Source organism: Panthera tigris, chromosome D3, assembly GCF_018350195.1.
Source record: "Panthera tigris isolate Pti1 chromosome D3, P.tigris_Pti1_mat1.1, whole genome shotgun sequence".
NCBI lineage: Eukaryota > Metazoa > Chordata > Mammalia > Carnivora > Felidae > Panthera > Panthera tigris.
The window spans coordinates 24,989,215-25,002,879 of record NC_056671.1 but is presented as its reverse complement, the minus strand read 5'-3'; the positions used below and the strand labels follow the sequence as shown (position 1 = coordinate 25,002,879).

At 42.1% G+C, this 13,665-nt stretch overlaps 1 protein-coding gene across 2 annotated transcripts in view; it reads right to left on the bottom strand.

Annotated features, from left to right (window-relative positions):
- The window catches only part of PITPNB (phosphatidylinositol transfer protein beta), a 63,813-nt gene that overhangs the window by 37,864 nt on the left and 12,284 nt on the right, over positions 1–13,665 (bottom strand). For both annotated transcript variants that reach the window (XM_007082508.3, XM_007082507.3), the window contains exons 4-7: positions 7,016–7,107; positions 6,365–6,372; positions 5,784–5,858; positions 4,097–4,180 (exon numbers count right to left, since the gene is read on the bottom strand). In XM_007082508.3, coding sequence (XP_007082570.1) covers positions 4,097–4,180; positions 5,784–5,858; positions 6,365–6,372; positions 7,016–7,107 — 259 coding nt within the window. The remainder of the gene's footprint in view (positions 1–4,096; positions 4,181–5,783; positions 5,859–6,364; positions 6,373–7,015; positions 7,108–13,665) is intronic.

Below are 13,665 nucleotides of genomic sequence, written 5' to 3'. Positions count from 1 at the left end.
GTTCAAAGTCCATTTTATGGTGAAGACTAATGTCAGACAGGCAGGACTATGCTGGGAGAGGGGGACAGAGGGAACTCCTCAGCCCCATGTTCTAGTCACTCCATCCTGACAGCCGGAGAAACTGGTGAGCTCCAAGAAATTCTTAGGATTACACAAAACACGGTCTGAAAGCAATGAGGCCGAGGTAGCTCAGGTCCCCTTCGACTCTAAAAACTATTCCAACTTTCCCCTCAGTGTCGGATAACGCACCTGCACCTCTCCACTTGCCTACAATGCCTTCGTTCACTGACTACCTAACATAGCTCAGGCACTGTTCAAGGAGCTGGGAAGACAACAGTTAGGAGTAAAAAAGACGCTTCCCTCCATGGTGCAATCTCTACTTAGGGAGAAGAGAAAAACAAACTTACAATGTCAGAGTAATGAGGGTAAGAGAGAAAAATGTAACGAGGGTGGGAGTAGACTATTCCACCCATCAAATCGTACTTTTCCTCATGTTACGCCTCCTCCATTCGGTCTTCCCAGATTTTCGTCCTCACACTCTGTTCTTCTCTCTGAAATCCCGCAGCACTTTGGACCATGCATAAGGCTCTGCCGTTTGTTCACCGTTTCACTGCACTGGGCTGGTCTCAGTCAGATTGCAAGCCTCTGGGAGGTTCTGTACCACCCTGGACAGCTACTGCAGGGCTAGTCCAGCAGCACAGAGCAGGCACTCAGTACCTGTGGACTGCTAAGACGACGCTGTCATTTGAGAACTGCAAATGTGTACTTTTCCCAACACCATGGACCAGAATTTTCAAGGAACATGAAAGAGCAGAATCAAATGAACCAAATCAAAACAGAAAACCAAAGTGGATCTGGTTAAGAAGTAAAGATGGCCAGGTGGTCCAGATGTTTGCATGAGACGCTAATCCTAAGACAAACATTAACTATTCATGGCCAAATAGATGGGGTGGAAGCTGAAGGGAGGGTGTGAGGGTGAATGTCTGTGCCTGAAGTGTGGAAAGAAGAAGATGAGTGGAAGAAAAGGGCAGACCCAGAGCCCCTGCCCCACTACGTCTCTTCCCTACCTCCTTGCTGGGATGGGCACCGGCCCCACAATTCACCCCCCACCCACCAGGGCTTCACACACCCCTGGGTTTACAACTGCTCAGAGTATCCTCACCTCCCAGCACAGAGTTCCGTTCTCCCCTTTCACAGCGGTAAATGTGTATGTCAGGGTTCCTTTTGGACGTCAAAAGGTCTGAGCATCCCTACATGGTATCAGCTGTATTTTTAGTATTCACAACTGACAAAACACATAAACAACTACTGTGACACAATGTCCACAGCAGCACTAGTTACAAGAGCCACAAGGTGGAAACAACCCAATGTCCATGCACAGATGAGCACATAAACAGACTGGACTGTTATCAGCCATAAAAAGAAATGAAGTGATGGCACATCCTACAACGAGGGTGAAAACACGCCGAAGTAACAGAAGCCAGACACAGAAGGTCATGTACTGTTATGAAGTCCACTTCTATGAATTATCCAGCAGAGGTAAATCCATGAAAACAGAAAACAGATTAGTAGCAGCCAACGGCTGGGGAGAAGGCAGAGAAGGGAGTGACAGTCAATGGGTGCAGGGCGTCCTTTCGGAGTCATGAAGACGTTCTGAAACTGGGTGATGGCGATGGTGAGAATATACTTGTACAAAATGCCACCGAACTGTCCATTTTAAAGTGGTTAAAATGGTAAATGTTATGTGTGCTTCAACTCAAAAGTACTGTGAATTCAGTAAACTTTAAAATAAATTTCTATCTCACTAATCTCTAAAATGTAACTTGGAAAACAGGAGCTACGAACACTGAGTAATAAAACCACATATACATATTTATTTACTCCCCAACAATGCTTGGTTTGAACACAGGTCTCAGAACTCCTGCACAACTGTAGACAATAATGGCAAACATTTATTAAACTAGGTGGTGCTCTAAGTGCTCACATTTAACGCTGTGAGATAATTAGGCAGAGAGAGAGAGAGAGAGAGAGTAAGCAACCCATCCGAGACTGAATAGCCAGCAGGTGGCAGAACCTCAAAATTTGAATCTGAAGCCAATCTAGTTTCAGAATGTATGTTTTTAGACACAGCTCCATGGACTCACGATACAGACTCTTCTCATTTGGGCCCAATCCAGCTCTTTCCCTACGGATCCATCCCAAACAACATTCCACACAGGGAAGCACCCGCTCAGCCTTAGCGTAGCAGCTATCTCAAGTGCTGTTGTCATGTGTCCTCGGGGCCAACAGTGCCTTTTCTCTCCTCGCTGAAGGCTAGCCTGGGGTCGAAGGCATGAGACCAAGGGCCTCCAGGGTTCTTGCACAATCAGCCTTCACTGCTCTTCCCACTTGCATTCATGCCTGCAAACACTGAGCACCCATTTTAGCCTGAGAACAAGAACAAAGAACCGCTCTTATGACGCCAGCAAGACCAAAGGTGTCTTGTATTCTGCAGAACAACCTGGAATGCAAACCCATGAACCACAAGATCCGATCATTTTGTCTGGCCAGCACAACTGTTCCAAACACCAACAACACCAACTGAATGCCTTCCCTGGGGCACCCGTACGGCTGCTCGGCATGATCTGGTGATCTGTCGGTGCAGGCATGTAGGTCAGCCTGCCCCCGCCCACTAACCGACTCACGCACTGCTCACTCCCAAACACTGTCCTCCTACCACCATTCTTTCACACTCAGTGAATCGTGGCTGCGAAAGACACAGAGGTAAAAAAAGGCAAAACAGACACTTGAATATTGTTTTTAAAACAGAAAATACATTCACTTCTGAGGATTTAAAAAAAAAAATCCTATATAACTTCAAAGGTGGAATTCTCCTTAGAACTGAAAATAACTTCAAATCATAGCACAACTAAAATTTAAGAAGTTCTATGACAAGGGTCCCTCATGAGTGCTTACATTTCTATTAAGGGAGGATATCCTAACAAAACAGGATCCAGTCTAGCAGGTCACTGCTGGCAGTCTCGACCCCAGTGATTGCAGAGAAAAGGTGGGAGACCTCTGTTTTAGAAGGGTTACTTTTAAGTTGCAACAGCAAAACCAGACATTTAGTGTTGGGGTTTGTTTGTTAAGCTTATTTATTTTGATAGAGCATGAGCAGGGAAGCGCAGAGGGAGAGGCAGAGGGAGAGAATCCCAAGCAGGCTCCACGCTGTCAGCACGGAGCCCGACGCAGGGCTCAATGCCACCAACAGTGAGATCACGACCTGAGCCGAAACCAAGAGTCAGACACTTAACCGACTGAGCCACCCAGGCACTTGTTGAGGTTATTTCTGTTCAACTTACAACACTGCTCAGGTTCAGACAATAAGCACTGAAAATGAAACGGAAAGGCCATGAAATAAAAATCTAACTGAATACACTGGGCTTTCCTGTGACAGAAAGAAGGGATGCCTGCCACTCTTGTTTCAAAGCTTCTGCTTTCTGGACTAGCAGGAAAAGGGACACTGGTTATCTTAACGTATAAAAAGTCCACAACGTGCCCTGCAAAACCAAGCAGCACCCACCACACTCCAAGATAAGAACTGAGTTAATTTTCACAAGCTGCAGCAGAGTAATACAAGGGTCTTACTTTGGGAGAATGCAGGTCTTCACCTTTGGGGGCGGGGGGTGTTTTTATTAAGTCAAAAGCCTAAAGTACAAATATTTACATCTAGTAAAAATCAAGATTAGGAAGCTGTACAACTGTTAAGCTTTCTTAACCACTCTTTAAAAGTATAAGGGACCCGCATTATTTATAGAAGTTCAAGGGAGAATTCTTTTGTAAAATAATGTTAGTCCCTTTCCCCCCCAATGAAAACAAACCTCTATATATCTCAGGTATACCAGCATTTCTCAAAGGGATCATTTGTGTAAAGGTGAAATCCACACAAAAGACAACCTTCTCTCCTACTCGCTGGTCTCTTTGTTGTACGGACCGACACCTGACCTCCAGACTCATTTCAGTGTAGAAATGCAGGCCGTAAAAGAAAGAGTGAAGATCATTTTTAGCTTTAAGAGGCAGCAGGTTAAAATGTCACGGAGGACTATGCAGTACTTACTGCTGGTTCAACTTGACTTCGATCTGCAATATCTATGTGAACAATTTCAACAGTTTTCCACGTGTTCGGATCTAAACCGTGTACCTAAAAATGACAAAGATAAATGAAACACAACAAACTGTAGACTATTCTTACCAGACAAAACTACTACAGTTATGTATATAATCTTTATCTGAGCCTTTTGGAGCACCTTATGAAGAATAAAAGAAACCCAAATTCCTACCTCACTAAATTAGTTGTATGAAGTCTTAAGGGATCTACAAATCTTTTCCCCCCTGTAGCCCTAAAAAATAAGTGTGGGGAAGGGGGAGGTGTGAGGATGCTGCTGATTAACAGAAACCCATCACCATTACTTCCTGGTAGTCCTTAGACATGAGCCATATAACCAAATGTACCGAACCTACGTTTAGCCCAACGATACACAACAATGTTCTTGCAAGCCTTGAGTCCTAGACAAACATAAGGTGACATATTAGACTGCAAGAAGCTGCACTGTGTGGTTTAAAACCTATCCTGAATCTGATTATCCTAAAGCTTTCCAGTTTCAGTAGGATCATCAATTCCTCCATTCCTTGTGTTGATTAATCATTTATTTCTGAAACTCCCTCTATGAACCAATTAAGAACGGTTTAAAAACTGCCACAGATACGCCCATTTGAGAGCTGGAAAAGGTACATGAACTCATACACTGACTGCAGCATACCAAATCTTCTCATTTAGACTCGAAATTTTAGAATCACTATGAAAAAAACAGGAAATGTCAAATGATCTTCAGGAAGAAGAACTCAAATCAAATACAAGTCATAATTCAAAAGTTCTATTAATTGGCACCAATCACATAAAAGCAGAATCTACCATAACATGAACTTTCTCTCCTATAACAGCGCAGCACAAGGCTGGACAGTAGTTCTCAAACTGGAGCGTGCACCTCAACACAGAGGATGCTGGACCCCCCCCAACTGGGGATTTTAGTTCAATAGGTATGGGATGGAGGCTGAGAAGGTGCACTTCTAACAAGCTCCCAGATGCTGCTCCTGGTCCAGAGGCCACACTTTGGACAGACACTGGGCCGAGGGCATCAACCTATACCAGACGCCTCCCCAAATTCTTTGACAAGCCTCATCAAAAGTTAATGATTACATTGAGTCCTAAATAATGATTTTCTTGAAATTTATTTTAGGGATCAATGTGCACCAACTTGTAAAAACCAGAAGCTTGTCAACATTTTTATAAAATATTGAAAGCTGCTCTTCCCTCTCGCCTTTTGGCCATTTCTCTGACATCAACCCAGCCCCAGCCAAGTGGAGCAGAGGTGAAAATTAAAGCAGTCAAGTTTGCTTTGTAGAGTAGCTCTGGCAAACACAGAGATGAAAAGGTGAAAAAAACCTGAAATTAATGGCTAAAATCGGTTTGGGGATGATCTGTGAATTTTATCTCTGCTCTCCCTGACCCAGATAAAAAACGGCAACCTCACCAGTCCACTCTCGCACCAAAGCAAGGGGGCTGACAGGGAAAGCCCGTCTGTTGCTGGCTGCTTGCCTGCCTCACCGCAATTGAACGCACCCCGGTAGGTCCAGGTAGGTCTAAGGTAGATCACCCTGGTGACAAATGGTCTGTCCATGACAAAATGAACTACGGTATTCCCATTTCCAGGCTTCTGCACTGAAAGCCCAGAGTTGAAACTTACATTTTCTAATGTTCCCAAGTCTGGTTTGTGCCATGTTTCAATTTTAATGAAGAAATCATCTTTCATATATTCATTCTGTAGAAAACACAACAGCAAAATAACAGTGATCTTTCACTGGTTCTTTGGGGCTTTTGTCTGCGGGAGCCTTCCCCAGCGTAAGCATCTGCGCTTTGACTCTCTAAGACTGATCCTCAAGTGACAAAGAATCACTAGCTACCTATTTTTATAGACTCACCAGGCAAACCAAATGCTGCATGCTTTTAAATAATTTAAACAACTCTACTTGTCATGCAGCATACGGGGCTAATATTAAAGAAGCTGAGAGGTTTGGTGAGCAAATACGGCATTCGAAGGAAGTAGCAGAAGCAAAATAAAGTCAACAGGGAGAGTTTGAGACAAGGCTGGAAAAAAACCCCATTAACTGGGAACATGCGGGAGAGTGTGGGCTGGTGGGAAGAGCACAGAGGAGCCATGCAGCATTGGACACTTTTAATTTAAAAAGTAAGCAATGACTGAAAACAAACTATGTAAAGCAAAATTTAAAGATGCAGAGTATGTGACACGAAAATAGTTTTACTCACCGTTACAACTGAGTCATAATGGGCAGGTAGGCAATAAAAGGGGAAAAATTTCAGAATATTAATCAAAGTCAAAACAATCTGTCATATTACTTAATATCACGCAGATTAAACTACCTGAAAACACAGAACAATTAGTAGTTCATGTCTGCAAAGTTTCTACATGAGTGACACTACAGGATACCTTAGGTTATGAAATTAATAACGTAATTTTAAAACAATGGTAAAAGGAATGAGGTCACAAAAGCAATACATCACTTTAAGGCTAATTTAGCAAACAACAGGAAACTGTTTCAGAAGTCTGCCATATTCCTCCCCTAGTATGTGGCAAGATGAGTACAATACTATTGAAACTACACCGAAAGACATTTTTGAGTGCGGATGACCTTTAAGGTCTCACCCCTGGAGCCAGTGCCATCAGCAAGGACCTCCAGGTGGCTGTCAGCAGGGAATGAATCAATGCCCCTCACAAAGGTCTCAGGAGAGGAACCCAGTGCAATCTCTCCTCTGCCACAGCACCTGCCGTGACTCCCCAAGAACCCCACAGAGGGCTTTCTCAGGTGTCACCCTTCTCACAGGTCTTGATACTGGGAGTCCCTCTCCCCCTCATCAGTGGGGCGGAGGGGTAAAACGGCTGCCATGGACCAGGCTTACTTGTTCTACAGTAGGGGTATGCGTTCCAGGCTTTCTCGTGAAATACCAAGGAGCCCTCTGGAGCAATCATCCTCACGAACGCAGGAACTTTGCTGTGAGGAGAGAAATAGTGAATGTATTTTCAGTACTACCATTCCTTCCTTGTTGGCATCCACAGGGCTAGTTCAAGGAGTACCATCGTCAACAGTGATTACGTTCTGAGTTTCATAATCCACGTTCAAGACTGTTATCAACAGTTTTATTTTCAATCCCAAAGTAACTAAGTGGAAAATTAATGTAAAAACAACAAAATGATTAGGAACATTTAACCGTACGCAGGATTTAAGGGGGGAGAAAAGAAACAAGTTTGTGTTGGGCTTCTGCTCTACTCCCTGATATGAAATCCAAAAGTTAACTGAGGCTATTCAACCTGTAGATAATACAGCACAGAAGTTCTCTTATGTGGTTTAGATAGACCACACTCACTGTGGAACACAAAACAGCCCCCAGAATATTGGAGTGTCTCTGAATGAAAGCTTTCAAGTACATTGTACAGAATAAACCTAAAGAAAAATGACGATGTGAAGGACCCATGTAGAAATGTGATAGTAAAACATATCAAGTACAGGGGCTCTTAGATGGCTCAGTCAGGTAGGCGTCCAACTTCAGTTCAGGTCATGATCTCACAGTTGGTGGGTCTGAGCTTCGCACTGGGCTCGCTGCTGTCAGTGCAGTCTGCTTCTGACCTCTGCCCCTCCCCTGCTCATACCCTCCCTCTCCCAAAAACAAAATGAAAAACATCTAAAGCATATCAAATAAAAATTTTACATGTCTGGAAGATGAATGTTATTTGCTGCCTCAAGTATAGCTGGAGGAAGGTTAAGTACATAACACAGGAGTTTGTGCCAATTCATAGGACAGTCAGCAAAGATCCCAACAGTAAGTGGGCAAAAGACACGCAGGGACACATTACAAATAAAAAACACAACTGGCTAACCAACAAATGGGAAAATCCGTCTTTCCAGTCCAAATGACCACTTTTTTATTTTTTATTTTATTTATTTTGAGAGATAGGGGGTGGGGAGAGCACAAGCAGGGGAGGGGCAGAAAGAGAGGGAGAGAGAGAATCCCAAGCAGGCTCTGCACTGTCAGCATAGAGCCTGATGCGGGGCTTGAACTCACAAACCATGAGATCATGACCTGAGCTGAAATCAAGAGTCCAGACACTTAACCAAGACTGAGCCATCCAGACACCCTTGAAATGACCACTCTTAATGGCTCAAGCCTACTGTAAAGAAGGCAGTTTTATGGGCACAGGCTTTTTATCCAGACCGGATTCAAATCCCAACATCACCACTTAGAAGCCGTGGGACACTGGACACATTACTTGGCTCTCTGAGCTTGCTCATGAGTTGAAGAGAGTCCCTATTACCTAACTTTGCAGGGTTATTGGGAGGATCCAATCAGATAACACCTGTAATGTGTTCAGCACACTGCATAGTACAGTGAGAGCCCAATTAACAGGACGTACTGCTTTTTAATTATCAGTTGACCTGGAGCTGAGTACTTTCAACGTGCCTTTCTTCTCTTATATCCAATAGCGCTGTGAGGTACACGTTAATTTATTATTTCATATAACCAGCATTTAAGTGGCTAATTGCAGGTCAAAACTATATCCTCCAACTTGAAGTCCCATACACTCTCTTCTGTATCCAAGTTGCTTCTCTGAGAACTTTCAAACACAACTTGATTTCCTAAAGTAAGAGAAAGAACAAACTAGGGAAACTTGGGCCCCAGAGAGGACTTCTGTCTCCTAAGAATCAGCAGTTGACCAGAGGACCCCCCCCCACACACACACCTGTTGAATTTTGGAAGCTAAGCAAGGTAAATGAAAGGAACCCCACCAGCCAGAGAGCCATGCAGTGACAGAAGAGGCGGACAGCCCTTCCACTGTCTCCTCAGTACATAAGAATGTGCATATGTCTTGGAGCTTCCCCTCCTGTGGCCCATTAAACCACTGGAAAAGAAAAGCTGAAGCACCATTACATACAACATTAGAGCAAGATTCCAAAGGCATAAAGAGATTTACCTGTGCCTTTACATCCCGAAAACATAGTAATAAAGAGGAACTAATTCTTTGAGCACTCATTCTTTCCAAATCTTGGGAAGATTCATGTAAAGGGGCATGACGTCATAAAAATAAAGCTAAGAAACCGAAAATACTTTCACCTTAAAAGTCAACGAGTCCATATTACTTCTTTCATTGCTGAAGAACTGGAACCAAAATCCCTTCAACCGTGGGAGAGGTCTATTCGGGGTATAATGTAACACGTATGGGTGATTTTCTACACACAGCTACCAGATTACCTATCCATCTGAGAGTATGACAAAAAGATCTATCACGGATTCATTTGGTCAACTTGCTCAGAAACATATTTTAACTATCCTATTTATCCCTATAGTGCCCAAAAATCTAAAAACTTGAAACATTCATCCACAGTTCTAAAACTTGCTGACCCAAACAGAAGAAAATCGGTAGTCACTAAAGGCCAGCAAGAACCAAATCTACAAGAAAGTTTTGACATTTCTTCATTTTCCTCCCGAATGCCTATTACCTTATTTCCAGGATACTTTTCCACGATACCAATTCTAACAACAGATTTTGTTCCGACTTGGTTAAGAATGACCAAACCTTTGAGCCAGTTGTTTCAAACTGGCTGGCTTTTTACATTTAATACTAACAAACATCTTTCCTCAGTGAATCGAACTTATGGACTAAACAGAGAAAACACATAAACAGGGTAAGTAAATTTCAATTCTGCTTTAAGGGAGAAAAATCTTCACTGGTGGCAACTTTAAAATTTTCCTAACAAGGTGGTTCAAGCGTACCATTTATATGTAATTGGCTTTTCTACCTCACTTATCAACCTACCTAGCAAGTAATTTGTTTTGGAAGCTCAGGGTCTCACAAAAGGGACATATATTTACTGAATTACCAAGATGCAGGTAGGCCTTAAACAAATTAACAAGGACATTCCTCCTCTTGTTTTCCCAACTATCATGAAATGTACACTTGTGATAAACCAACATTCATGACAGTGCTTAACTCAAGATAGACACCTCTAGATTCAGCTGTTTAAGAGTCAGGAATAGAGGTGCCTGGGTAGCTCAGTCAGTTGAGCATCTGACTTCGGCTCAGGTCACGATCTCAAGGCTCGTGGGTTTGAGCCCCACATCAGGCTTTGTGCTGACAGTGCAGAGCCTACTTCAGATTCTCTGCCTCCCTCTCTCTCTGCCCCTCCTGCACGTGCACACACACGTTCTCTCTCTAAAATAAACATTAGAAAAAAATTAAGGCGAAAAATAATGTCCAAGAGCACAAAAGGTTGCCATACATAGCCCTTTCCCCACCCCAATTCTAAATGCACACGAAGGATATCCAACTTCAGGGAAAAATTCAACCAAAATGTGTCATCAATTGTGTTGACAACACTAAGAGACAATTGTGGAGACAACTGTGGAGACAATACTAAGATCTGACGTCACTATAAGAATGGCTGCGAACCTATTAAGTGGGTAAGACAATTCTGTCATAGTGGTACGGGAAAACAAAGGGCTTATGTGGTTTAAAAGATGTGTAATAAATGACCATAATGTATACTGAACTCCTGATCTAGGAGCATAGTTTTTTTTAAAAATCTTGTTCCTGAGATATGTAATACCTTGGCAAATCATTTCAAACTGCACTTTTCCCATCAAAGTTTTATACCTACTTATAAACAAAATGAGCAAAACTGTTCATTTCTATTTTTCCATCCTACATCCTACTGTGGATAAACACCAAAATGTAGAAAAAACCTTATGAAAAAATCTGAAGACCAGATTAATCTGTCACAAATAAAATAATCTTTCATTTTATAATCAACTGAAACATACCTTAAATACATTGGGCACCTCACTCATTCATTCATTCATTCAAGTATTTACTGTCCATTGTATCAGGGGCTATGTAAATAACAGTACGCAAACAATTCCTACCCTGAGCTCATCTTCCAGGGAAAGGAGCAGGAAACAGAGCAGTATATAACCAAAGGCAGTGAAATACCTCTCCCGAAGTGCAGTGAAGGAACAGAGAACTGGACAAGTACATACTGGGGTAAGGGTGCTCAAGGCCTCCCTGAGGAAGTGACACTACAACGGTGATCTGAGGGTGAGGAGGGCCAGCACATGAAGAGACAGGCCCCAGAGTCCCATCAAATAGCAAAAGCCGTGGCCTGCTTGGGTCCCTCTGAGGTCTCTGGCATGGCTAGCCTACAGTATAGGAGGAGAGGGACGGACACAAAATGATGATGGTGAGGTGAGCAGAGGGCAGACAGATCACACTGAGGCCCATTTTATAGACTAAAAGCATTGGGTTTTATTCTTTGTATGATGAGAAGCTACTGAAGGCTTAAAGAAGGAGAATGACAAAACCAGATTTAAATTTTCAGAACTTAAAACTTTGTCACTTTAGTAGTCACGTTAGTAAATGAAAATTAACTGGAGTGGGCAAGAGTGGCAAAAATTAACTCAAAACGGATTAAAGATCTACACATAAGAGCTAAAGCTATAAAACTCTTATTAGAAAACGTAGATGGGAAATCTTTGGGACCTTGGGTTGGACGATGGTGTCTTAAGTATGACACCAAGTAACAACAAAAGAAAAAATAAGTAAACTGGGCTTTTTCAAAATTATCAACTTTTTATGCTTCAAAGGATACTATCAAGAAAGTGGGAAGAAAACTCACAGAATGGGGGAGAAAAAACTGCACATCATATATCTGATGGAGCTAGTTTCTATAATATATAAAGAAACTTACAACAAAATAGAAAATTAGAAAACAGGTAAAATATTTTAACAGATATTTCTCCAAAGAAAATCTACAAATTACTAGTAAGCACAGAAAAGATGCTCAACATCATTAATCAGCAGAGATATGCAAATCAAGACCCTGAAACACCACCCCACACCCATTAAGATGGCTATTACCAAAACAAAACCTGAAAATAACAAATATCATCAAAGATACGGAGACAAGGGAACCTTCATTCACTGTTGGTGGGAATGTCAAATGGTGCGGTGGCTTTGGAAACAGTCTGGTAGTTTTTCAAAAAGTGAGGCGTGAACATATGACCCAACAATTTCAACTGTAGGAGAGTGCACGCATGCATGTATATACACACCCTAAAAACATATGGCTACACAGAAACTTGTACCCAAGTGTTCACAACAGCATTATTTATAAGAGCCAAAAGAATGGGTAGCAAGAGATCAGTCTGGAAGCAACTGGAAAAGTTCAAGAGAAAACAGACAATGATAACTTGCATTAACGTGGTGGGGATGGAGATGGAAAAAATGGGTAGATTTAACGGGGAAAATTTACAAAATGAGTTAAAATCCTGATTTGTGGGAAGGAGTAAAATCACCAGACACAAACTGGCTAACTTTCAGGAGGTAGAACAAGGCTTTAAAGTTTTGAAGAAATATAGGGGCACCTGGGTGGCTCAGTCGGTTGAGCGACCAACTTTGGTTCAGGTCATGATCTCACAGTTTGTGAGTTCGAGCCCCGCGTGTTGGGCTCTGTGCTGACAGCTCAGAGCCTGGAGCCTGCTTTGGATTCTGTGTCTCCCTCTCTCTGCCCCTCCCCCACTCATACTCTGTCTCTGTCTCAGAAATAAATAAACATTAAAAAAAATTTTTTTTAAATAATAAATAAAATAAAGTTTTGAAGAAATATCAAAAAGAGAGAGGGAAGGAAGTGTTTTTCACATAACAAAAGACAACAGCCATAAGAAACGTTAACATACAATGAGGAAACAATACACAACAGAAGTTATTTCTGATAATCTTCTGGAACAGGATCATTCTTGATTCAGAAGTGTGAAAACTGTGCAGGGGCGCCTGGGTGGCTCAGTCAGTTAAGCGTCCAATTTTAGCTCAAGTCATGATCTCACAGTTAGTTCACTGGTTCAAGCCCCGCACTGGCCTCTGTGCTGACAGCTCAGAGCCTGGAGCATGCTTCAGAGCCTGTCTCCCTCTCTCTCTACACCTCCCCCAATCATGCGTGCACACACTCTCTCTCTCTCTTTCATTCTTAAAAGTAAACATTAAAAAAAATATTTTTTTAAGTGCAAGCTGTGCAAAATTTATGACTCAGAACTACATACAAAGAAAAAATTTTGTGTTGATGTCTAATTCTGGACTCAAGAATGAATTACTATATTTGCCTGATATTCATCAATCTCATACTTATTCAAAGATGCTCTCTGATGTGAATCATCTCATATAATCGATCTTTGTATTCTCAGGTGACTTAAAACTTCTCATTTTTAAACATGAACTAACTTTAGTTCCTGGCAAATGACTCTTTTGCCTACAAAAATGAGGTCTTTACTGGAACCACATGAAATTTTAAAATGATGTTCAATTAAACCTCTGCTGTTCCAATCTTTGGGGAATAAGATCATTCAGAAGTTGGCACAACTTTAAGAATTCTGCATCATCCAGGACTGACTGGAGATGGTGAAGACATAATGCTTACTATGAAGAATAAAAGAGTAAAGCTGATCTTCCCCAAGAAGGGAGAGAAAACAAAAAACAAAAGGACTGGTCAGTGTGTTCCTTCCTACAA